Source organism: Sparus aurata, chromosome 20 (genome assembly GCF_900880675.1).
Source record: "Sparus aurata chromosome 20, fSpaAur1.1, whole genome shotgun sequence".
Lineage (NCBI taxonomy): Eukaryota > Metazoa > Chordata > Actinopteri > Spariformes > Sparidae > Sparus > Sparus aurata.
The window spans coordinates 9,119,279-9,146,510 of NC_044206.1; the positions used below are offsets into that span (position 1 = coordinate 9,119,279).

General features: G+C 41.3%; 1 protein-coding gene across 14 annotated transcripts in view; it reads left to right on the forward strand.

Annotated features, from left to right (window-relative positions):
* mrtfab (myocardin related transcription factor Ab) overlaps nt 1-27,232 on the forward strand; it is a 50,396-nt gene that overhangs the window by 11,652 nt on the left and 11,512 nt on the right. For 8 of the 14 annotated variants that reach the window (XM_030400042.1, XM_030400040.1, XM_030400043.1 and 5 more), the window contains exons 4-5: nt 21,606-21,671; nt 26,708-26,763. In XM_030400042.1, coding sequence (XP_030255902.1) covers nt 21,606-21,671; nt 26,708-26,763 — 122 coding nt within the window. The other 6 variants (XM_030400051.1, XM_030400052.1, XM_030400046.1 and 3 more) reach the window with 4 other exon arrangements.

A 27,232-nucleotide genomic window follows, 5' to 3' on the forward strand; every position in this document is an offset into this window, starting at 1 on the left:
ACATCATTTCAGAAATGTTTAAGAATGGAGCTCTGACAAGTAGTCACAGGACCATGTTTACCTCAGTGAAACACACTAAGACACACTCTTTCCCACACACACATAGCCTGAGGCCACCACTCCCAACTTAAACAACCCCTGCTCTTGTCCTGTTCCTTACACACTTAATTCTGCTAGCCAGAAGCAGACATGTTGCTGCAGGCACTCTTGTAGCTCAGCTACATGAAGATGCTTTCAGAGCTCTGGAGCAACGCATCACATGTGACTGCATACAGCTTGGGCAGTGAAACAGATTGGAATGCCCCCATAGTAAAGCTTATCAAAGCCTTATCTCGGACAACAGGTTATGCAATGTGTTTATTGCACAAGGTTCCTTCCTCAGTCATGGTCAAGTGCTGGGAGGTTTATTGTTAAACAAACGTGCAAGTATAAATAGAGAGAGGTGACATGTTTTCAGGTTGAGGATCAGGAACAGATGTTAAGGACCATATGCATCCGTGTGCATGCGTCTGTGAGAGGGTTAGCTGTGATTCATGACATAAAGGCTGACACGACAGAAAGCGATCTTCAAAGCAATTCACATTTGTTGTTTTCAGTCACAAACCTGCCTCTTAATTGTTCCACTGCAAACAAAAGCCCTGTGAAAGCTATGATAATGTGAGATCATTCAAAACTTTAAAAAGAGGTGGAGAAGCTAGTTTGAATGTGGGCTGCGGCGGCGGCAGCAGCAGCAGAAGAAGGAGGAAGGGGAAGAGGAGAGGAGGGGGAGGTCACGTCTGTAATGGCAGTATTGCATAACTTCTCAGAGAGGGAACAGAAGGAAAGCGAGGGAAAATGGAAAGCAAGAAAGGAGGGGGCGTGTTGTATTTTAGGAGGTGAGGCTTGGCACCAGCTTGTTTTTCTTTTTCAGTTTTTGTACTTCCAAACTGGCTGAGAGAGTGCAGAGGAGTGACCCAAAGTTTGTACATGGGAGTGAAACAGAGGTGTAGCCACAGAGGGGTTGGAACCATTGGGTGTTGTTATTCAAGGAGCAATAAAGGGGCAGACACACACAGACCTACACACGCCCTCGCTGTCGAGGCGTGCACACACTTGTAGACAGACAGTCAAGAGAAAGGGAATGTGAGGTGCACTGCTACCTGTGGAGTATCAGCTGCGAGCCGGTGAGAGGAAAACGTATTTTAATGTGGCTTCTTCTGTGACTGGAACTTCTCTCCAGCCTTCTTTTCCCAGTCACTTTTTTATTCTGCTTGTGTTGGGAGTATGAATCGCTAATCTTGCCGGGAGGGTGAAGCTTTCCCTTCAGCATGGTGCAGAGGGATATGACTATCCAGTCAGGTAAAGTCCGTTTGAGTACGCCGTCTTTTGCTTTCAGGCCTCTGTCTTGTCTTTTAGAGAACACGATGATAATGATTGAAAATTACCTGTAAAGTAAGGTGGGCTTTGCTGACTCCAGGTGTGGTGTGAGCTGTTGCATGTGTCAGTAAATGTTCGCTGTATTGACACTGCAGTCTTAAGTGTTGGTGCACTTCTGTGTAAGATGATGGCTGCTCTGCATTGTTCGCTGTAAAACTTTTAACTCAAACTGTAGGCATTCTTTTCTGTACACATAAACCATTAATATCAAGAAAACATGGTCGGGTTGGAAACATGATTTATAAAAGTTTATTGAAAGGAAAAAAGTTTTTTTAAAAAAATGTTTTAACTGAAGAAATAAAGTGCAAACTTCCGGATGTTATGAAATTATTAATGATGAAAAGGCTGCACACTGTAAAAGAAGTTGTTTAAAAAGTCTGGGTTGGTGGCAATTACAATATGTAGATTGCGAATGTAGTTTCCAGGGTTGTACCTTCGAGGCTCCCGAGAACAAAGCGAACAGGCAGGGCAGTGAGGCCAAGTTTGCGGGGTCTGCACTGAGCAGAACTGGGTGGATGAAAGTGTGGAGAAGGTGGAAAGGTCAATGCAGCTGTCAACTATCCATCCAAGGCACTGCTGCTCCCCGAGGGCCGGCTCCAGGCCAGGGGCCAGGATACAGTCAGGGCTGGAGAGTTGGATGTTAGCTGAGGGTGGAGGAACAGAGAACACAGCCCGGGCTAACTGACGGGGACTTTTCGGGGGAAAGTAGGTTAGAGGTGTCACAGACATTGGAAGTGACCCACTCATTTCATGTCGGAACAGATTGTTCCAGATCATAACACAGACTACGGCTACTACTGCCAAGACTAGACGGTGGATTGCAAATGATAAATGCAACGAGGCAGTGCTTTATGTGTCCTCAGGAAGCCAGAACAGTGATTTGTAATCATGAGCCACTGTGGCAAGGGAGCCTGCAGATTTATTTTTTGGTTACGGCAGCTGATTTTACTGATTATTACACCTACAACCACTGATGGGGACGAATCAAACCAGTTGGCTGTTGCAGTGTGAGGCTTACAATGAAACCCTGCAGATTCTTGTGTTGCAGAAACACAGGCAAGTTAAAATCAGCTGGCCAGACTGTGAATATCAGACCCCGAGACTGGTATACTGTGATTTTCATTGGCTGTTTTTAGAGTGTGAGATTGAAAAGAAAATGAAAGCATGTTGGGATATCTTTCAGAAAGTGGTCTGAATGTGAACAGAGACTGTGGCTGAATTTTGGATGAGGAGCTGGTAAAAATTCCATCAGTGAGGTCTGGGATTTGGCTGACTTCATCACCCAGACATGTAAACATAAAGCGATAAAGATCACGTCCCTATGCGTCCCCACCCTTGCATAATGACAATAGATGGGCCGTAGCTTACTGTAAACCGCAGTGTTGTGCCAATAGTGCTTGCCTCTGCTCAAGAGGCGCCAGAAACGATCGGTTTGCCCTCAGAAATTAAAAATGCTAATGCAATCTGAGCCCACACAGACAGACGCTTTGCTGCTGGGCAGCATTTAAGATACGATAGCAAGATATGTAGCCTGGCCGAGGCTAGCCTAGCCCCGCAGTGTTTCAGGGAGGCTGGCGGTACTGTTATGTAACAGATTGGGAGGCAGCCAGCAGCAGAGGCCCCACAGAACTCTGTCAGGCTGAGAGTAGGAGGGGAGAGGAGAGGGAAGAGTTACGGAGACGGAGAAACTGATAGATAGCAAGAAAGAGGAGAGAGAAGGGAAGAGAGAGAACACGTGAAAAATTGCATTAAAGAGGACCAAAGTATAAGGACCAATAAGACCATTAAAAGTTCTGTAGAACAGGACATGGGGGAGGATGGGAGGGAGGGGGGGTCATGTTTCAATGTATCCAAACACACAGCTGCAGCAAACACAATCCAGCTGTCTGTCTCCTCGCCTCTCTGCCTCACTCTGTCATGCTATTAGATAATCTCCATATTCCCAAGACAATCACGTACATAGATGGTGTTCAGTCAAAAAGAAAACCAGGTGATTTAAATGTATGACAAAAAAAGAAAGTAAGAAAAAAACACATCAAAATTATTATACAGGATAAGATTAAACTGCAAGACAAATCTCAGCTTTCCAGTACCATTATGAAACCGGCCAAATCCAAACAGCAGGTGACCAAATGTCTTTGGCTGAATGTAAACAGTTTTCAGTCTAATAAACATACAGGCACAAACATATTTATGCAACTGATGCAAGTTTTGCGAGAGGTCTAAATCTTAAATGTGTCCAGCACACCACGCACACACCCACAGGCTATGCATGACTCACCAGGACACACAAATACACACACACGCACACAAACACACACACACAAAGGCACACACAAACACACACACTTCACATCTCATGTCACTGTCGGGACCTGGACATGCACTCACAGGCTTTTGGTAGCCGTCCATTTTCACAGTGTGTCCTGACAGCACGGTATTTCAACAAGCACGAACACACTCACATCTTTGATTTGCGATCCAGTAAATTCCTGTTAGATAATGAGAAGCAAGAGAGATTCGCTCAGATTTGTAGCCTGAAGCTAAAGAAAAGCGCTTTATCAGCTTCGTAGGTCTGCTCTCAGCAACAGGAGCATGGTGACTGCACACCCACAGGTACAAGCCCACTCACGTAGCTAAGTGATCTTTAAAGACACACAAATGCACACACACGTGCAGATCTTATACCATGCAACACTTGAGGGCACACAAGCCTGCGATAGTCTTAAAACATGCGTGGTCGAGCAGCACATTTTCCCACACATATCAGACTATGTACATTTAGAGGTCTGTAAACACCTCAATACTGTCTTTTAAATGCATATATGATGTAGTGCATGATCAGAGCAAAGCTGCAGCACACGCTCACATATTCACGTTTATAGTCAGTGTTGGGTAGAAAAACTTTGAATTCATGTATCGTCTTGTTCAGACACGCTGCGATCGAAATGTGCTCAGTATTAATTAGACTGGGGGACTGCATTGTGCAGCAGGACGAGCTGTACTGCCACAGCTTGTTTTGAAGGAGGTGATGAAAAGGTTCAGGTTTCTTTTAATAAAGGGTGATTTTGTAGCATAAATACTGTACTACTCTGCCTTAAAAAACAACTCAACCCAACATTATCCACTGCAGAACCTCTACTTTAAAGTATGCAAATGAGAATTAAAAGTTCCTGCTCCGAAGTTACAAACCTGATGCTGCTGGAATGTTTCAACTATAGACGTGCAAGATCAGTCGATTAAACATTGCTGTCCTCTGTTAGTCAAACTTATTTTTTGTTTATGTACACATTTAAATGTGTTTATGTAGTTCATGACAACACATTCAAACTCTTGAATTTTAATATTTACAATACTAATGAGGTGATAATACAAACTCAGAAATATTTATCTTTTCCATAACTGAATAAACCTAAAAATGAGGTCCTCAGAACACTGTTTGAAGCTAGAAATCTAATAGATTAAATTGTCCACAATTTTGACTGTATTTAGAGTTTTAGTGTTGTATTTACTTTTAGACTGGTTGATAGGAATGTAACAGTATGATATTTTTACAGTATGCTACATGTCAGAAGTGTCAGTGGTTTCATAAGATCATGGGGTTTTGGGTCGAAAAAACTATTATAATTTCACGAAATATGATGTCCAGACAGACATGAAACTTGATATAAAAAAAATGTTAAGCCAGTGTACATGGTAACTACCAATTGACCAGTAAACTTTTTAAACATCAGGGAAATTAGTTGTTAGGAACATCCCTATCTTAAACAAACAACCACACATCCTGTATCCTCTGGTTAATTTAGCCACTGCCTCATCTGCAACTCAAATTGCTCTGCCATTTCTGAATAATAGAACAGCCATTAGCCTGACTCACCTGCTGACACACAGTGTGCCATACTTAACGTTTCCTGATGAATGTAGCAGAGGTCACTGTGAGCTGACGGGACTCTTGTTCTGTCACTAGAGTGACTCAGATGCCAAGCCATGTGCAGACAATAATTCACAGCTATTGACAGCATCAGGTGGAAGCAATGTGGTTATAGCTGTTTGAAGATGCACTTTATTTGGGGCATATGTGAATGGGATTCAGGAAACCATTCATATTCACTGATCTGGCAAGGCCAAGAGTAAAACTCAATTTTAGGTTGTTTAGGTTGATGTCCAAGTAAATGTGAGAATTGAGCTGACTCTCTCTCACACAAACAGGAAACTTTGTTGTCAACAGTAGATTGCATCAACAGTGTCACCAAATTCCAGGGAAAACTCTGCTCCCGTCTTGTCAGTTTGTTACTCTCTTATTCCGAGAACACTGCCAGCAGTGTGTACCCACTGTCAGACCAGACTGAGGAACGCAGCTGTCTGTGCTCGGATTGAAATGTTCATGGTCGTCAGGGACTCGTCATAGTCACAGTACCTCTTCATTCTCACCTTCACACGCTCCCCACAAAGTGTTTCGAGTGTTGTCGGTGTTGTGCCTTTGTTTCTTAGCTTGGTGAGAACATAGGCGGCTTCATAAGCTTAGTGTTAGAACAGTCTGTCACAAACATTGGATAGGTTATGAGTCAGATGCATCAAAAAGCAAAAGACAAATCTAATTATCAGCAGTGAACCAGATCTGCAAACACCACAAGTTTCTATGATATGTGTAGTACATTGAAAAAATATGCCAGTCTAAAGAGGTAATATTTAAGTGGATTTCTGTTTAAAATGAAAAATAAGAATAGAAACCAGTGTCCCAGTTAAAGGTCAGTGTCTAATAAAAGCACCGTCATTTTGGTTGCTGAAGCAAATTAACAGCCAGGCTTTTATTAGATGTATAAAGGGGGAAGGCAGGAAGGAGAGGCCTGTAAAACTTGAAGGGAAACACCAGAAAAAACACACACATACATTAGTGAGTAACTTTCTCGTATCAGGCTGAAGCTCTCTCTCTCTGTCCCACACTCATGCTGCACACATGCCGCCCTCACTTCAGCTTTGTTGTCTTTACTTCTCTTTCCTCTCCTGATTTGCTTCGACAGCCTTTCTTTGTAGCCAGTCTGCTCAGGAGTCTGTTGTTGTAGGACTGAAATGGAAGCCAGTCGTAAACGAGAAAAGAAAGCAGTGTTTCCCCCTGTAAATGGGGCAGGAGGTTAGGGGGTTCGTTACATTAAAAATTATTTTCAGATGTTCCAGTTATGTAACAGTCTGTTACAAAGCCGTCATCACTGGTTCTGGTACTCAGTTTTTCCCTCTTGTCTCTTTCTCCGCCTGTATTCCTCTCTAAAACCCATTTGCTAAACGTGACCTCACCTCCCCTCCTCCATCCCTCCCTCAGTCCTCCCTGGTTTACAGTGAAGGCTCATGTTACCAGATGCTAACAGCTGCCAGCTGGTCTATGCCTCTGTTTGTCCTTTAACACTGGCGCTCTTATAGATGCTTCTCTTTCCTTCAACAGTACACAATTAGACCACAGTTGGTCTCAGTTTTATTGACAAGATGTGAGACGGCTGATGGGTGGGTCTGCAGAGTGGTCAATGCGTGCTCAACAAAGGACCTTTGACCATTTAGAAAACACTCTGTTACTTTGCCCAGTACCTTTTTTCTTCACCACAAAAAAAATGACCAGGGTTTTAATGGCTTTAATTTCCTATAGCATTCTGTATGTGGGTGTGCAAATGTGCTAAAGGCTCAGTGGGTATCGGTGTGCTTGTTTTTAAGCTTATAGAAACCCCATGTGTCACCCTGTCATAGCTTAAATAAGCAAAATAAAAATAAAGTAAACAAAGCGAAAATTTGCTAAAGCTGTCAGGTACACACAGACATCCAGGTGTTACACGTACATAACCTCACCTAACACTTGTCCTCCGTAGCAGTTTTCAGCCTCCAAATTGCAGTCGTTATAGGGTAGACTCAAGGATAGATTTTTGTTGAACTGATGGACCAACAGAGGGTGATAGAGCAATGAAAGGGAAACTCAATGATGCCACTTGCAACAGTTTACAACAAATGGTTCATAAGTTTTGAGAGGGGAGGTGGCAAAATGGTGTGTCAGCATGTTATTCTACAAAGTTTGGTCATGTTATTTGAATTCTTACATTAAGTTATGCGCCTTTTTCAATGCAATATAGCTATATCACAATACACAATATACATCTCGATATTTTTTAATCTTCTCAAAAACACTTCATAAATAGTAAGACTGTTTGACAAACTGAAATATCACAATATTTTTGACCAAATATGTCAATATCGATTATATAGCAATTAGAACAGTACAACAACAAGTACAACAGCCTGAGAAGAAAATAACATCACTTTCCTGTAATGCAGCAAAGACATTATACAGTTTATAACACAACACCAGTAGGGGTGGTTAATCGGCCCAATTTCCCGATTCGATTCGATTCCGATTATTGAAGTCTCGATTCGATTCCAAATCGATTTTCGATTATTAACGATTATCGATTCGATTTTCAATTATTAACGATTATTGATCTTCCATTTAACATCAGTCAGCTGCTGAATTATTTTACTTATCTTTTGAGTAACACCTCACAGCACCTTCAATATTGTATAGTGTAACTGTAATATCAAAATTATTATTTTTTAATTTGTTTTAAATGTAGTGTTTCACTGTTAAAAGAAAGTTGCCAAGCTCAGCAGCTGGACTCATGTTAGAAGCATTGTTGGTGACGAGAACCAGGGCGTGTTTCTCTATTCCCCACTCGTCTGCCATTGCTTTGAGAAACTCACACATATTTGCGCTTGTGTGGCTATCATCCATAGCTTTCATCTGAAGTTTGTAGGACATTAGCTTCCATGAACTGCTGACATACTGAGCTGTAACGGTCACATATGAGACTGTAGCTCTGGATGTCCAGGCATCGCAGATTATTGCTACCCTGTGAGCAGAGTTGAGGGACACTTGCACGGAAAGGTTTGTCTCCTTGTAAAGATTTGGAATCGATTTAAGTGTGAAAAAGCTCCAGGATGGAATAACATATCTTGGCTCCAGACTGTGGACCATGTAGTGGAAGCCAGTAAGAGGAGTACTCCAGTTTGTATTACTATTCCCCCCCCCCCAAAAAAATGTTTTTTTTTAAAATTGATTTTTGGAAATTTAATAATCGAATCATAATTGTCAATATTATAATCGCGATTAATCAATAATCGATTTTTTTCACCACCCCCCCCTAGACACCAGTATATATTTCCCAGCCCTACTTCACACACAAAAACACACTCATTTGAAGCTCTCGCTGCAAGAGGGTGTAGGGATTTTTTTGGACTAGCTCAGGGTTTCCACAGGGTCTTAAAAAGTCTTAAAGTCTCAAATTTGACAATCTCAATTTTAGGCCTTAAAAAGTCTTAAATATGTCCATATTTTGCACATAGGTCTTAAATTACATGGTTGCTGGTCGCAGCTTACAAAACAACTCCATCTACTTCGTCCAAACCTTCACTGAAGTTTGGTTATAGATAGTATGTGTAAGATATCAAGACTCAATACACCACATTATGGCAAAACATCAGTACAGCAAATGGAAAAAAGTCATCCGTCTTAACATGAGTATATATTTGTAATTATTGACCTACCAGTGGTCTTGGCAGGATTAATGATTCCTTTGATGAGTAAAATGTAATCAGAGCCAATAGAACCGATAGTCCAAACTGTGAAAGTAGGAACCATGTTTTAGTTTTCATTTAATGACAGCCTAAATCTCAACACCCTGGATCCCTTTGAATGAAATTACTTTTATGTCAATTTAAGATGTTGCAGTTTTCATGTGAGTACGTTTTTCCCCCTTTTTTGTCCATTGTCCATTTTTCCCATGATGCATTTCCTTTATATGTGGCAATCATTCTAGAATATTTTTGCAATAGTTAATAAATCTGTACATTGCACAACAGAACTTCCTTTCAAGTCTTGGAATAAAACAAGATTCCTCTTGGGAACCAAGTTGAAGTGCAGCATTAGGTCAGTTAGGGATCATGCCTCTGATATCCCAGAAGCACTTGTATAAATTCTTCATCTGCAAACACAGGCAGAGTTGGCTTACTAGCTTCTGGAATGAGTACAGTACAGTAAGTGATTAAGTGAAGGCTTGCTATACCAACATTTACATTAGGGTTTTGTGCCAGATTCCACATCCTTTCTTTATGATTACACACATGGCTGCCATGCAGCTACCAGTGTGAACACCTTGGTTCAGATATCATTGACTACATTCCTCAGACTGGTTCTCTTTGTGGATCAAACTAAGAAATCCTAGGTCTGATGTCAGTGTTGAGTCACAGCCTAATGCAAACAGTGCTGGTAAATTCCACAGCAGTGTGGGTGGGGTGGGGGGATACCAGGAAGTAAACGGAAAAAAACACCTTCTGTTTTTCCTGCTGGAATGTTAATGGCTGGTCTGACCTGTGGTAGACTGGTGCACGGCCTGGTTTGTTTTCTTGGCAGGTCGGGGGTTGGTTTGGTTCATCTGTTTGGTGCATTCTGTATCTATCTGTTTCATTGGTAAACTTGATCGTGACTAGAACGTCACCAGTAAAAAACCCACGGAATCCTGGGAAAATACAAATGAGGAGCACTGCGAAGTATAGTACCAAAATATTACTCAAGCGTCTGTAAATATAATAAATGAAGGCCTTTTCTGACATCCTAGTTTGTGAATTATTTTATTGAACAGAAATGGCCTTCTCTACGCATCAGTGTTAACGACGGAACATTGCCTAAATTAAACATAATCGAAAGTTAATTTTCCTCATTTAGATAATCAAATGTCTGGTCAAAAACAAGTACACATGCCTGAAATGCCAACCTAGCATTTGATGCAAACTTTAGATACCTGACAAATCACACACCACGCCACTAACACATTTTGGTCAGTAATGAGTGAGCAGAGTGAAGATGTAATGCTCTCCCTTTCTTTTAAAACTCATGTAAAGGTACAAAAAGGGAAAGCACATAATCTTGTCCAGTGCAGTTTCTCACTATTTAGACCATTCTGCTCTAGCACTGCACAAACGGCATGTAGAGAAGAGGAGAGAAATTGGTTAAAAAAGTACTTTTAACTGAACAGTGACATCAAAAAGCATTTTTTGTTTGTTTCTTCAAACACAGACCTTTACAAACATGAATAGAAGGGTCTGAGAGGCATGTTGTTGAGATCAGTGGTCAACTAAGGATGGAAATTCTTGCTCAAATGGTGAGGAATGGACCAATGCTCAAATTTTTGAGAACCTTCTTTTGTGGTTGACCTGAGTCGAGCTTGCCTGGTCTTGTTAGTTGGCAATGATTGGGGGAGGGTTAACGGAACCTGCTAATTGTTGTGGGAAGGTAAATGGAATGTGGTGGGATAATTATTTTGGGCAGGTCGTGTCTGAATGACATTAACTCTCTGTTAAGAAGGTCATGATGTTCCGTCACCAGGATAGAAAATAAAAATATTTGGACTGAAGTCACTTCATTCCCTCAACCATTTTGTAGATAAAAAAAAAAAGCATTATGTGGAAGTCATGTTGTACTCTACCAGCTTGTAGGCTATTTAAGTGCTGCTCTGATGTTGTTTTTTTTTTTGCAATAACAATTTTATTGTTGCTCTGATGTTTAAGATGCCACAGCAAGTAGTGGACAAAAAGTTAAACATGTTGCCATTTTATAAGAAGTCACTGCTAATGCTGTATATGCCCTCGGTGGTCCAGGTTATGATGACCGAGTGAAAGCCGTTGGGGAGTTTTCCATTCATTTACACATCCACAGGAAGTCTCGGAGTCTCTATTTCGGCAGGACCTTCATACAGTAATTATATCCTGTCTGCCTGCACAAACAGCAGGGATTTTCTTTTGGTTGATTCCCAGAAATGTTTTTCAGTGACGAATTAAGAAAGACCAAGATAACGATGTCCAAGGCCAAATAGTTTCACTGGAATGTTCCTGAAGCCAGAGCCATGATAGATCATTTCTGTTACTAAAGGTTAACATCACGACCCAATGCAGTGGATGTGACTAGAATACTGTACACACAGGCAAGAGCGTCATATACGAGTAGTGCTGATATACAGCTAAACATTGGGAAACATACTGGGAAACAGGCCCATCGTACTTAATAGTTCTTAGACTTTATGCTGTTTTTAGACTTGATAGTGGCATGTCTCTAGGGTTGTCAGTGAGTTTGTTCACCACTTTGGTTCAGACTCAAACACTACAACTTTTAAATAGACTGCCATGAAGTTTACAGATATCTATGGTGCTTTGGGGATGTGTTTTTTCAGATGGCTTTGGCTGACTCTTTTTCTAGCACCACTATGAAGTTAACATCTCTGCTTTTGAGTAATGTCACAACAGTGATTGCAGTAATTGCCATATATTTTGGGAAACATTCATTCTGTCCTCAGGAGTGATTATAGTATTTTGTTGGTCTTCCCCTCACTTTTTATGTGGTGCCACCATTAAAGCAACACTACGTAAGTTTTTTTACCTTAAAATAACAGCTCAAAAATCATTTTGATGGTATGGTGTCCTGTAATCAGGTGAATGTTGTCTCTGTCACAGCCACTTCGCCCCCCCATCATCAAGTTGCACTATGCAACTTCAATGAGAGGGCAGGATCACAGTATTACATACTTGTTTATTTCTGGATAGAAGTTTAAGGACATAACATTATTATGATGTGATGAGTTTTGTTTGTAATTAGCACTTACATTATGTTAGTGGTGTTGTACTCAGAAAATGCCAATTTCTAAATAATGTTGATTTAAGTCAAAATCTTGATTAGACCACTTATTGATTTATGACAAAATACGTAAACCCAAATAAGAAAAACTAATGACATTCCCATCAGCTTCAGCTGCACTTCGTCTTTGTTAACAAGCTAACATGCAAAGCTAATATGGTAAACATGGTAAGCATTTTACCTGCCATGTTGCCACGCTAGCCTTAGCTTTAAGCTTAAAGCACTGCAGGGCCTACATACAGCCTTTACAGAGCTACTAGCATGGCTGTAGGCTCTTAGTTGCATCAATAGTTTCCTTTATACTTACTACATACTAGTCTACTGTGTCCTTAAGTGTCCAAAGTTACTAATTCAGGTGTGGTCGGTTCATGGGAAAGAATATAGCCGTACTTCCCACACACTATGGCCACCAAGCCCTAAGACCATAAAACCTCCCCTGCAAACGTCTGCCTTATCCCATCGGTCAAAGTAACAGTGACAATTGTCAAAGAACATAGAATTACACATTACTGTTGAGCTATAAATTGATATCCTCTCATGGCATTTATGTTGCCATGGAAATGTGCACATATTTTGTAGATTAGAGCCCACAGACAGAATTACAAAATCAGAGTAGGTAAAAGGCAGTTGCAGGAATAATCAAGTGAAAATAACAACCAGTTCAGGATTTTGAACCATGAAGATTGAAATAAAACAACATGTTTGGCATGCTGTGTGTGTGTGTGTGTGTGTGTGTGTGTGTGTGTGTGTGTGTGTGTGTGTGTGTGTGTGTGTGTGTGTGTGTGTGTGTGTGTGTGTGTGTGTGTGTGTGTGTGTGTGTGTGTGTGTGAGAAAGAGTGAGTTGCTGAGATTGGCTCAACCCACACAGCAACATCCTAATCCCTGTGTGTGTTGTCATCCCTGTGCTTCCTGCACAGACTATGAATCATAACAGCAGGTGGACTCTAATCACAGACTCATAACAGACAGTTATTGTAGATGGCAGCCGTCGTTTGTTCAAGGTGTCGCCTGTGTGTTTTCAGATACACAGAAGTCATGAGTGTGTCACCCTTAAGATAGGGGTGTTGTGGACTGGTCAGCAACGATGTCACTCTGTGTGCTGAGTTTTCATGTTTGATATTTTTACTCTTTACTTGTTTTATTAATACTCCTCTCTGTGCTGTATGTATGGTGGAATGAATGGTATGAAAGCAATGTATCCCCCTTTGTGTCATGCCTCATAAAACATTGATTTAGTACAAGAAAATGCGGCTTAAAAGTTTGCTGTGTTTTTGCAGGCCGTGATGTGTATGCCTGGAAGTAACCTTACCCTGCAAGCGCATAGGTGATACCAAGCTGAATATAGCCCCCTTATGGCCAGCTGGCCTTGCTATTTAAAACAGAGTGGAGAAGAGGGGGAGGGGTGCGTCCAGGGACGGCGTTTAGCATCAGAATTCTGCAGGAGCCTGAGACAGTTTGGTGGACAGGATTAGGATGCGTCATCTTTGATTCTCTGTTTGCACCGGTCCTCTTCAAAATATATTTCATTGAGTCCTTGTCTGAATGAGATGCCTCTCGTCAAGGGCAGACTGTTCACAAACCATTTCAGAGTTGCAGTCGTGATTGAGTATCAATCAATCACTCTAAAAGTGTATGATTCATCCTAGTATCAGATTTACCCAAGCATCTCCGACAAAGGTCGATTCTGTCAGATGAGGTCATTACTGAAAACGGTTACTGCCGTCCAATAAAAACTGCTCATAGATCGACTGAGTCACCTTTCTTGAGAGCCAGTGTGTAAGTCTAGAAAGTGTTCAATAACATATTGTTTCACCAAGGTGCTGTGAGTTTGTTCTGTGTGCTGTGTTTGTGTGTGTGTTTGATAGAGAGGTTTTGTACGTGGCACCCCCCCACCAGCCTGTAACGGTGAATGAATGGCAACAGCTGAACAGGAGAACTTTATCGGCAGCACTCCCTGCTTGTGTGTGTGTGTGTGTGTGTGTGTGTGTGTCTGTGTGTCTGTGTGTCTGTGTGAGATTCAGGAGGAGCTGCAACCAGAGCAGTCTCTCTGGGCGCTCTCTCTGGCGAGCTCACTGCTGTCCTCTCTTCCTCCGCTGCTGGCCTCTTTTCAGTTTTCTCCCCTCGGCTCTCTTGTTCTTTTCATCCACGACCGGCCCTGTGGATTTTCTCCCCCTCTCCTCGTCTCTCCGGGAATCCTTTTGCAGAGCGGAGCGGCGCTGTCGTGACTTGCCGACTGCCACTGCAAGGGAAGGAGAGATCTGGAGGAAGAAGAGAAAGAGAGAAGCTGAGACAGACCAATCGATTACTAAGAAGAGAGAGGCACTGGGAGGGAAGAGGCGAGGCAGTAGCAGTCCTTTCCCTGACACGCTTTCGTTTAGAAGGAGATTCTCTTTGACTTGTATGGGAGTCTTTTGAAACATTTGATATTCATGTCCTTCCCTAGGAAAGAGAGGACAGCTAATTGAAGGGACAGCTGGTGCAGTTTTGACACATCGAGGACTCTTCTTTCCTCCCCTCTTCAGCCAGACTTGCCAACATTTGGGTCTTGTGAGGAGGGCTGCTTTTGAACGAGGAGTTCAATGTTTACCAAATAATTGATCTCCATTCTGAATGATAATGCTGGACACCAACCATTGCCTCTCCTTTGAGCCCTCCCCACCGGGCTCTCCTCCAATGGGAGAAGACATGGAGAAGGCAGGACTGACGATGGATCATGACAGACATGTCTATCACAGCCTGAAAGAAGGTGGGCGATTTCTGGAGCTGCACAGTCAGTACAGATACAAGATATCTGATATGATTTGTGTTTATGTGCCCGTCTGGTTCATATCAGTACTTTATGGCTTCATACAGCATAAATGGTTTATGGTGTTTTGCTAAAGATAAGCGCTTTGCTTCACTGGCCTGGATATATGTTCTCTCTGATGAAGATGTTTAATAGGTTAGACTTGACCACTATGCAAAAAATAAGGAGTCATGGGCAACTGCAGTTGTGAATGGCTGAATGTGTGGTGTTAAAGTAACATCACTTATTACTACAATCTTAAATGTGCCCTGTGGAGTTTTCTTGTAAACAAACGAATCATTGTTTACAGTCAGTGTCAGTCACCAAATCTCATTGGATGTTTCCCTGAGGTATAAAAAAACCTGTAAAATCCATTTTCTTTCTCATAAAAATTTAGAAAGCAACTGTTTACAATATTATTTACGTGCAAGCAGTCTTCCTCTTACCTGCTTTTGATTGCACTTTGCTGCATTTTTACTGCCGCCTGTAGGTCAGTGGTTTAGTATGAAACTATTAGCAGGAACAGGTATCGCATCACCAGCATGCACAACAAACAAAGAGACCCACTCTTACAAAACTTAACTTGTATTTAAAAAAACTCAACAGGGAACTGTCAAATTATGACCCAACTGTAGCTGCTAGCAAAACCACATTAACAGTTACACTTAACATTGAACACTGTTACAACAGTAACAACAGTCCTTGACAGAGGGCTTTTTTCTTTGTTTGCCTTTCCTAGAACATTTGTTTATATTCTGCCATTTAGACATTCAAGTACAGCATAACTGGAGGCCATCTTTGTAGAAAATTGTCCGCTTTCATTTGGAGTTTTGCTGCTATGGACTCTGTTACATAGAAATATTTCAGTTTCTTGAGTCTATTGAATTTGTGTCTGTGAAATTGCTTTCCTCCAATTTACAGTTATGATTTTTCAGCAGTCAGTAAAAGTATATGAGGTATGCATCTGTGGTCTTTCCCTCTTATGGGGTTGTTACTCCAAGTTAAACACATAATCCATTGGGTTGGCAGTGTTCTCCAATCATCCTACAATTCTTCCAAGCAAATATTTAATACTTAAAAATCTAATTTTAAGCCAGATTGAAAGTTCGAAGTTTGAAATGTGATAGTGTGACACTTCCTATATTTTTGTATTTATATGTGATTTTCAAATTTTTTGCAAAATGAGAGGAAAATAAACAGTCTTAGTGCTTACAAAAATGTCTTTTTCTATATAAAGGAAAAAAGTCAAGACTGCAAATGTTGACATAATATCAGGTTTTGGGGATACAGCCTAATTTGGAATGGTTTGAGTTAAAATAAGCTTCCTCTTGTCTATACCACACATTTCAAGCAAGACTGAGGAGGTAAAGAGAAGAGCGAGGGCGATACACTTAAAAAAACTGTGAATGGAATTTCTACAGTGGTGTAACAACAGCTGACTCCTTCACTGTGCGTACATGATGCTACAGCTGTCAGTTGAAAAGTCATTCCAGGTCTGCTTTTTGCTCACTAACTAAGTCTTCACTGGAGGCACACGTCATGTCTAGAGAAAGTGAGAGTGAAGGGAAGTGCGCAAATCCACGAAAAGCTTTGGGAATTTGACTCATCTTTCTTGAACTTTAAGACAATTAGTATTCACTGCAACACTTCTTGCTGTCATCTGGCTTCCCAGCCCAGTGCTGCAGTGCGAGTGAATGGCCTTAACCTTGTATTGTTCCTGCCCTCTATCCTCTTCCGATCTCACCGACGTGTGAAGCATTTGCTGTGGTCAGGTGATGCATTCATCTCTCTGTTGAACAGATGCAATCAAACTGCGGTAAAAATTATGAGCTCATGCTGGAGAATATTTAAAGGCTGTCCAAGTAGATTTCCAATACCAATGCCAAGTGCAACGTCCACGCAGAGCGTCTGTTAGCTGGGCATGTGTCAGCACGACCATGTCTTGTCTCCGTCCTCATGTGCCCACTTCCTCACCCAGTGTGGGCGTGGATCGTGCTGCTTTCATTCGGTTGCTATGGTCAGTTTGTGTAGGCATAGCTGTGCCAAGCCTTGGGGTCTTTTGGGACAGTGACGAACTCAGACAGGTTTAATCAGATCTAACGACACATGAGCATAGCAGGATTAGCCTAGTTGGCTGCCAAGAGCTTGGCTCTACCTTGCTGACCTCCTCCTCCCTCTCTAACCTTAAACCTAACCCCCCGGATCCCTCTTTCCCCACTACTTTTACTTTGTCGAGGGCCTTGTGTCAGTGTACGCTTACAGAATTCCCCACCTGCCATGTCTTACTACTATAAACTTGCAACGAGTCACACTATTCAAAATAGCACACAACTTTTTGCTGTGTAGTGTGCTATAGTTTGTAGCTGCAAGACAGCTGTGTTGAAATACTAAACTTATCAGAGATGATTACTTGATTGACCCTACAGAAATTTTCATCAGATGCGGTTAAAAAAATCATGAAAGTTGGTTATCAGGTTAGGAATATTAAAGGCCTGCTGGTCCTGTTTTAGCAATGGTACAATTTTGTTTTCTTTCCTGGTCACATAACAAAAACATCTTACTTTTGACATTACTTTGGGTTCCAATCAATTCAGATGGGCAATTGTAAATGTTCATGACATTTTATCTCTTTATTTACAATTACTCATTTACTCAAACATAACTTGGCAAAATAAAATAACTTCAACATGTAGCCCTTCACTTCACACACATTCTCACATTAAGAAATTATAGTGTGCGGTTGTTATTCTGAAACTGAAGCTGTGAATTTCACTGTGAATCTCTGGCAAGCAGGTCATGAAAGTTGTTGAAACGAGCCATCCTGTGACTTAAACATGGCGGGCTCACGTGCCCTTGTTTAAACCAGCAGGCTGTTGTCCACCACCGTTTCCTCTGCTCCATCTAAAAGCTGTAAATGAAGCCGCATCTGCTGTCTGCCTTTCTGTCTCTCTCCCTCTGTGTTCCTTCGCCATAACTTTTTATGACTGCGGAGGCCAGTTTTGGCTGTGGCCTAGTATCCCAAAAAAACTGCCCTGCCTTTTCATCCTTTTCTTAAATTAACCAAAATGCCCCTCAAACCTGATTTAGATGAAGCCATTGTCATATTTAATGTTTCATACATTTACCTTAACAATTAACAAATCATCAACATTGTTACTGGGTGTGTTTACATGCACATATGAAACATTACTGTAAGAAGTTATACTAAGGCAAGATCAGAGCACATGTTTACATGCACTGCAATAACCTATTTATTTTACCCATGTTTACATGCAGCTGGTCAGTATCATATTATATTTCTCTGTAGGCCTCTAACATAATGTATATTAATACTGGGTGCATGTTTATCATTTGACAAATAGTTTACTGTACGTCCGTGAAACCCTTTGTAGATGTATTTTATATCATTTTTAGACTGACAGGTTCATTATTTTGTATACAGTTTTGCATTACTTGGAGTAATGGTCTTTATTTCATCCATCCACAGTGCTGCCACTGCGACGATTCCCATGCCTGCAAACATAAACAATACGTTAAAACCTCAGTTGCCAGTATACATAGGCATGGCCAAGATAATCGGCTTATCTATCGGAAGTCTAACTGTCCTTGCCTAAAACTGGGCTGTCTGTACAGTAGAAAGACAAACATTGACCAGACAAAATAGTGGTATTCCCTTTTGCTTGAATGGTAGTAAACTAACAACTACCTTGCACTAAGCCTGACTAGACCAATGAACACTCCCACTGATGGTTGACGTGAGAGTTAGGCAGTGCTTGGTTTTAGCTCCGTTTTGAGACAGGAAAATGTATGGCGGCTGGTTGGTAGCAAAAAGTTTTGTATTACAGCTAAACGGTATGCGGTAAAAGAAAAAAAGTGGACAGGAATGTGGTTAATATTTGATGAGCACTGCCCAGTTAATGGTACAGGAACATTATTGTGGTTTCTTCCTGTTCTGAACTTTCTGAAATGCAGCTAAACAACTTGCTAAAATATGTTTCTGACAACATTATAGAAATATGCCATGTAGTAACAGAATCTTGATTATCAGTGCTCCCTAGTTTAGACAGTTGGATCAGAGGTTTATGAGATGCCCCTCGTTCGATCCAAGAGATATGATTTGATAGAAAAGCCCTAAAATTCAGCAGATGATGTGTTTTCTGTGATTTGCCGCAGTAAAGCTGCAACAAGTAGTCGATATACTGATTAGTCAATCAAAAGAAATGGAATTACCAACTATTTAAAACATGGTAACAGTAATTATTATAGTCATTTTTATAGCAGGAATGTCAAAACTTTGCTTGTTCCAGGTTCTTAAATTTGAGACTGTTGGTTGAACTAAAAAAGCAGTTTGAGGACACCACCTTTGGGAAACTGTATTGTGCATTTTTCACAGCTGATTCTAGTACAAACAACTTTAGGCCTCAATAAGTATTTATTTTTTCCTTGCTATACATTATTTTCTAGATCATTTTGTTGTCATTGCCGCGTGATGTTGGTCTCCCAACATCAGCCCACAGTTTCAACACCACTGCAGCTTTTCACAGTTGACACCTTCATCAGCATGTGTGATGTGTCACTGTGAGACTTCTGCATTTCTTTTTCACACACACAAATTGATTTAATGGTGATGCTATCATGAAGTCTTGTTACGCGCTGATGTCTTTACTTACCAGTTCACTTGGTTGATAAAGTGATGGTAAAGAGAGTGCAGGAGAGAATAAATAAGTGAAGTGGAGTGTCCTGTCTGAAAGAATATGTAGAGGGAGCGTGGAGATGTGAGGCTGAGATAGAAGGAAAGTCTAAGATTCTTTTTCCCAGAATAAACCTCTTCCCCGGAAGTGCCAAGTGGCTCGGCATCTTATCCTGCACTCTGCCACGGCACGGTCAGTGTGTGTCTGTGTGTGCAGGTTCAGGCAACACGTGAGTCGGCTAAGTGTTTGCCCTTGTGTTTGGCATTGAGGGAGAATCAATCTTAGCTGCTGCTCTCGTGCAACATATACATGAACTTGCCTGGCTGTGTTTATATCTCTGTGTTTACGTCGCTGACTGAGAGTTGACATGTTATTGCTTCCAGAGAGGAGTCTCTAGTGCTAACATCATCCTTCAAGATGTAGAGAGTACACCCTTGTAAATATAACGGAGGGTTAGGAGCCAAGGAGTGACATTTAGCCGCACAGGCTCTGACGTGAATTTGAAGTGTTTCTCATCCAGGCCTGGATTATTTGTCATAACAGAGGGCTTACACTGCAGCAGCTACGCATGGCAAACTGGTTAGCTAGCTTGCAAGCACCAATGATGTCACTTTCGTTAGTGGGAACGAACAGGTGCTGCTTGTGTGGCAAACACAACCCGGGCCTGAAATGCTTGGGAAGCCTCAGTGTTGTGTTCTCTCTATCACACACACATGCACACAGAAACACATATTACCCCTTCAAAAGGGACAGCTGGTACATATAAAACTAGAGTTTGAGCTCAGTGGAGCTGAGCTGAATGTCTGTGGGTGAAAGTAGTATTTGCCACAATAACATACGAATGCCTCCCTCAGATTTTATCAAACTTAAAACCAAGATGAGTGATAAGTGTGTGTCACATCTTTGGTTTTAAATGGAAACAGGCTATTGCCAAGAAGCACAGTGGAAGTTGACTGCAGTATGAGTTATTTATGCACCTCAGAAAAGACATCACACCACAAACAAGTGTCTGCAGTGGCAATCCTGTTGCTGTTCATTCTTGGCATGGCCTATGCAAGTTGTCTGTGTGGTTGACTGAAGGGTCCGGCTCACTTCCCTAAATTCTCAGTGTGTTGCAGTAAATGGTGAAACACAGTGCACTAGCGTAATCCTGCAGCTGCTGTCCGTGTTTAAATCGTTATTCTCTTTAGATTCTTCATCTCGTTTCTAATTGGGCATTTAATTGAATAGAAGGGGAGTTAATATGCTTTCAGCCCAGGGGTTGAGTCCCTAAATTAGTTTAACTTTAAAAGGTTCCAAGAGGAGAACAACTGGGCTGCACAATGCACAACAACTGAAACTTTGTGCACAGTGAAAGGTCAAAAATGGTCCAGTTTCTTTTGTTCGGGCCTGGGTTCCTTGAGACTCTTTCTCCCGGCCTCTGCATTATGTAACAAGTGCTTCCTGTTTTGAAATGACGGCGCAATCGCCTCTTTTTTCCTCATGTTTTCTCAAAAAGAGCCTTGTTTCAGTCTGTACTCTTAAGTATTCTCTTTTTCTTCCTCTGCTGGTTTCTCTCATCTTTTCTGCTGTTCCTGACTGTTTCACTGATTCTTCGATGAATGCTGACTGTTTTTTTCACACACATATGCGCACACTTGCCACACAGATTAAAAAAAAAAAAAAGTCCAGAAACAGGAAGTGTGTAGTAGGCTGCTCACACCCTCCTTATACCCGCCTCCTCTGTAGCTTAAAAAAAAAGCACGGTAGAAGAAGGGGGAAATGGGAGGATGAACTGGGTCCTCTCTTCGTCAGCCCAAACGCATCTGGGTTCCTGTGCAGGGTTATTTATCTGAACATGGTCGATGGAGTACTGATCAGTGGACATTAAGAGACCATAAGGAAGCTTAAGGAGCTCAGAAATCCATCGCTGCAGTTTCTTATTCTCAACGGCCTTCACTGACTCTGTTCTCCTCTTTTTTCTCCCCTCACCTCCGCCTCCCCTGTCTCCATGCAGTCCTTCAGCTCAAACTCCAGCAGAGACGTACACGAGAGGAACTGGTCAGCCAAGGGATCATGCCACGTAAGTTTGAGATGCTCAGTAGATGCGTGTTCTCTCAGTTCAAACTGTTCATTGCAAACTTGAGCACTGTGATTATTTCCTACACATACATTTTATTGTTACATCTACTCTCTCGCTCTAAACACGCTACAGTCAACAACTGGGGCGGTGTGTCTGTGCCTTTGAGCCTAGGTCAACGCGTTAACCCTTTCCTGATACTACAGCATCAGACAGCATGTCAGACCGTTTCAGAAATGAATGGGGTTATCACATAACACTAACACTGAGCTATATGTGTGTGGTTGAATTATTCATAAGCCAGATGGGCTCTGTTCTATTACATATCTGATTATTCTGATCTACTATAACAGGATATGTTGGCAACTTGTATCTTCTGCTTGACTTCCTGTAACATGTTAGGTTATAGGAGACTTTTGCTGAAAATGTCAGCCCTTATCTGCATGTGTTATCGCATGACTGTGTCTGCGCTCTTCAAGTGTCGTATTTTGTGGAGTCTTTGCAACACTTTGTGTTATCAAATAGGGCAGCTTCCTCTTCTTCTGTATCCACTTCCTGTTTCAGAGTTCCGCACAACACAGTAGGCAGAGATATTTTTTCTTTAAATGTTCCTCTGCTTCTGTGTAGTACATTACTGTGGACAAAATGTCTAATCGTGCCATACAGTCTCATACAGTATACAAGTTTAAGGTTAGGGTTAGTCATCTATGAACAGGTCATTGTAGCGGAGAGTAGAAAAAAATCTCCACATGGAAGTAGGAGCCATCATATCTGACAGTTCAGACAGAGAGACCCAGCACACACTGAATATTCAAGGTGAGTCTTAAGAGTGCATTAAAAAGTATGGTTTAGGCATGAAAGATTGCACTAGAGGGAACACTCAGACCAACCTGAAGTCCATTAGGTAGTTACATTCAATCTTGCCGTGTCCCCTTCATGTAACAGGCTTCATGCCAGACTGTTGAATTTGGATCAGCATATTCTGGCATTTCCATCACTTCCAAGAATCTCCGTAGTCGAGACACAAAGAGAAAAGATACGCCAAGGGGCCTGGCTTCATAAGAGATTCATGAAAGATTGTGTAAGCTCTCAAGGCGATGTTTTCCCTTAATACAGAAGCTCTTATTTTGAGACAGCAAGGTATTGCAAAGGCTGTTGAGCTGTCAAGGCCCCTGTTGAATTATAGGACAGCAAAGATCATATGAACTGTTGAACGAGCTAGCAGGGAGAATCGTCATTTATAGACTTTAAAGACTATACTGGAATCGTATCACAGGGATAAAAGCAAAATGTTGACCAAACTCTGTTTTATATACAGTTTCAAAATTGTGATGTATATTATTAGTGGTAAAATGTTCTTAATGATATTGTAATGTTCTTACAGCCATGCTGTATAGCTATAAAGGAGACAGTTAGTTCTGGGAACTGATGGAGGGTCAGTTTCTGCTCTGGTGTCAAATTGTCACTTTGGTTTTGCAGCTAGAGGTGGTGTGAATGAGTAACTTTCCACCTTCCCACTGTCTAGGGGTTCTTGAATAAGACACTCCGTCCTCCCACCTTCTGTAGTTGCACTGTGTCCATATTGACCATGTAAATATGAGGCAGGACAAATTGCTGGACAAGTGAATCTTTTACAATAACAATGCTCCTGTGTCTTGAGGTCAGTCATGATTTAACACAGCACACATGTGATGTCATTCACCAAAAACTCATAGTATGTCTGAGCTAGTGCTGATAACTTGAAAGTAAAACATTGAACCCAAATATCCTAATCAGCCTCTGAAATTCTGTAGATTTTACCATCAGTGTCAGACTAGTGGAGTTTGGATGGCGCTAGGTGAAATTTCTGTGGCTATGTGCAAGTTCTGTCTCATGTTTGGGCGAGAACAACATGTTCAAATCAGTTAGTTTGATACTAAAGCTGTGTTGATGTATTGTTGCACCACAGGAGTATAGTATAGAGTTCTTCTTAACTTCTCTGACATAAAGTCCAAAATACCTGAAGTGGCATTTTCACTTCCTGTTGCTGATAAGTAAAAACCACTATTCTCAGTGCAGTGATGATTACTGTGTTGTCTTCCGTGTCCACTTATCTGTGAACACACTGCTATGCAATTGCAAAGAGGCTTTTGGCTAAAATAGCATTCATCAAACAACAAATCACTATGATTGGGTGACAACTACCGGTATACAACCGTAATCTACAGCCAGTGAAGCTGACATTGTAATGTTTTCCACACATATGTTTTACTTGGGTAGTTTACTTACTTAAATTACACTAACTACCACATGATAGCAAACTGTTGTAAATTAGTAGTTTTTAATTGTTGAAAGTTATCTAAACTTATATTTGCTTGCCAACACTAAAAAGTTAGTGCCTAATGTCAAATTTAGTTAAGTGTGGTGCTTTGCTAGTTCTATAGTGTTAATACAGGTTAACATTAGTTTGTGTATTACTGGGCTTTGGCTATGTCGGACCGTAAAGCAAGAAAAAACCACTAAACCACTCTTCGCACCCTCCAATGCCAATCACTATTTTACGATGGACTTTTCACATACCATACTAAGGGCTAGGTGTAAGATTTAAGATGTCATTTATGCCTTTTTATGCTACATTTTAATTGGTGCAACCAGCAGTACCAGGCCATGTTGAAGAGGCTGTGTAAGGTTGTAATCAGTAGATCTTTTTTGAGAATTGTGGCCACTTACCTGTTCGTTGTATTCTGTTGTATTCTGTTGTTTCTGTTAAATACTACTGTATATTGTTTCTGCTAATTGCACAGCTATGATGAACAGAATAAAATGTCCGTTAGAGCTACATTGTGAGATGGGTTGCATTGACATACCAACAGAAGGACTCAAAGGGAGATAGTTTCTGAATATTCCATTGAAAGTGGAAGTGCTACGAGAGACAAACTGACAGTTATACATCAAGGTATTAGTTAAGCCTTCATTACATGTTATCAGTCAAACCCTTGTTTCTTGAGAGAGAATGTTCACAAGTTCTTCAGTATGAGGGTGTGTTAGTGACTGGATCTGTTATCTGTTTTGTTGTCATTTTGGCTGTTGGTTATACCACAACTGGTATGTATCTCAGCTTTAAACATCGTGGGATTGTGTCATGAGCAATGTCTCCCTCCAACCCCAGCTAGTCATCTGTGGCACACGTACAGCTGACGCCCCGCTGTGGCCAGAATGTCCACACTCACATACAAGTGATTTCACCAGCTCTTGACCAATCAGACGATTGCTGTGTTGCATCATCACAACTGCCGCTGTCTTCCCAATATCCTTCACAAAATAGAGGGAACGTCTTTGTACATCTGTGCAGGGCATTTCTTAACTCTCAGCTTGTCGTTTGGAATTAAAATGTCAAAGACTGTAAGCGTTGCTGGTCTTAGTATTCAAGTCCAATTCAAAACATTTTAGGAATTCTTTATTTGGTTTTGGTGTTTGGTTAGTCATGATGTTAGATTGATAACTCGTTGTGCTTGTGCTCTTGGCCCAATTCCTTGGCGGTACCAAACTGCCTTACATACCGACGTGAAAAGGAACAAATCTGTTGAGCAATTTCTTTAAATTGTCTTGGAATTAGTCTATGAATCCAAAATTACTTCTATCATAAAATTCTAAATTATATTTGTAGATTTTACAGGTTCTAGGCTGTAAATGGCTGGCTAAAAATAAATGCATGTTTCCACTCACACATTATATACCACATAGACATTCACTGGGTACATTACACACAGTAAATGTTGAGTACAGTGATGGACATAGATGTTTCATCAGCCCGCACTCTCCTCTATCCTTTTAACGATCCATTCCAGACGACTGGTCATCAAGAATTGATGTCTCTCAGACTCCTAGCTGCTGTCCATCTCTCAGACTTACTGTAACACAGACAGTTGGCCTGAAATAGTTCCAGCAGTCTGCTGTCTCCAAATCTTAGCAAAAATGTTTTCTATCAGTTCACATCTGTTGCCGTTCCTCTTTAAAATAACCATTTAACTATTAGTCAGTTATTAGAAGTGTATTTGCCAACCGGAAAAGGTTTCACTACGTCGAATTAAAGCTATGTTGTAGGTTTGGGACAACTATTAATAAAAGAAGATGCAAAAAAGGTCAACACGTAGCTTCAAACTAACTTCTGTACTCAGCTCAAACTAAGAGAATGAATACATGGGAAAAACTGTATGGAATATTGTGACCAAAAGAGGCCGTATGGTTACAATTAGGCTCATGAAACTGCTGAGTGAAGGTTTTTAGGAATGTCTTGGTCATGGTTTTAGTCATGCATTTCCATTAGGTTTGTCTGCATATTTGCTCCCTAAAAAAAGAAGTTCACCCAAAAATGGTAATGCAGTCATTATCTACTCACCATCATCCCAAAGAAAAGTCATGTCAAGTTTATAGTCCACAAAGCGTTTCTTGAGCTTTACAACAAAACAACGTGGAAGCATTCTCCTAAACAACTGAAGTAGAATGCTTCAACGCTTTGTTGTTGTAAAGCTCAAGAAATGTTTTGTGCATCACAAAACTTTAGCAGACTTTCAATCAGTACGAGGCTGAGTAGAAAATGACTGAATGTCAGATTTTGTGTGAACTAAATTAAGCTAAGCTACCATCACCATTGGCTGCAACACTTCCTGCAGCTGCTTTAATGATAACATGACTGGGATCTGAGCAGTGCAGTAACAGGCCAAAGAAATCACCTGCAGTTGCAGTTTTTAGTGATATCTCTGCTGGCTTGCACTGCAGACAAATGTTGCTTTATTGGTGCACGCACAGCACGCTGCAGCAGCCCATCAGCCTCCTGAGCTGTCATCAGAGTGTGCGGTCAGAACAGCACTCCTACTGACCTTCTCGTCCTGCAGCTACTTCTGCTTTGAGTCTTGTCTTCCTCTGTAGCCAATTCTGTTCTCACATTGTCAGTTGATGAAGGGAGCATCACAACTCCGATGAGCGCCTGTGTGAGCCACATTCTCATCCATCTCTCTTTCCCTTTTTCTTTTCCCGCCTCCATCCATCTCTCCCTGCAGCACTGAAGAGCCCGGCAGCCTTTCACGAACAGCGGAGGAGTCTTGAGCGAGCAAGGGTGAGCATCTCAGAATATGGTGGTTTTCCTCCTTTCTCTGTGGACTTGCTTTGTTGAAGCTACGTTGGGCAACATCTTTACAGTCTGTTGAAACGACATAGATTACAAAGCACTTTATGAAATTGAATTTTGCTGTCAGGATAGGCACTTATATGTTTACAGGAAATCGAACTGTAGGTGCCAGTCAAACAGTAGTGCTCTTCAGGGAAGGAGCTGCACAAACCACCTGGGTTGCACAGCATGATTAGACAGTTGTTTGTTTTTTTTAATAACTGAAGTTCTGATCTACTTCTCATTTTTCACTTTGCAACCAATTTAATTTATGGCAAATGCTTTTAAGCGTAGCATAGTTACCGTTAGCAACAACAACTCTCTCTGCTAAACAAACAAGAAAAGAAAAAAGAAACTAAAATAAAAGTAATGTCGCACTATGGGACACACTGTTAAAAGTGATATCTGATAAGTATGG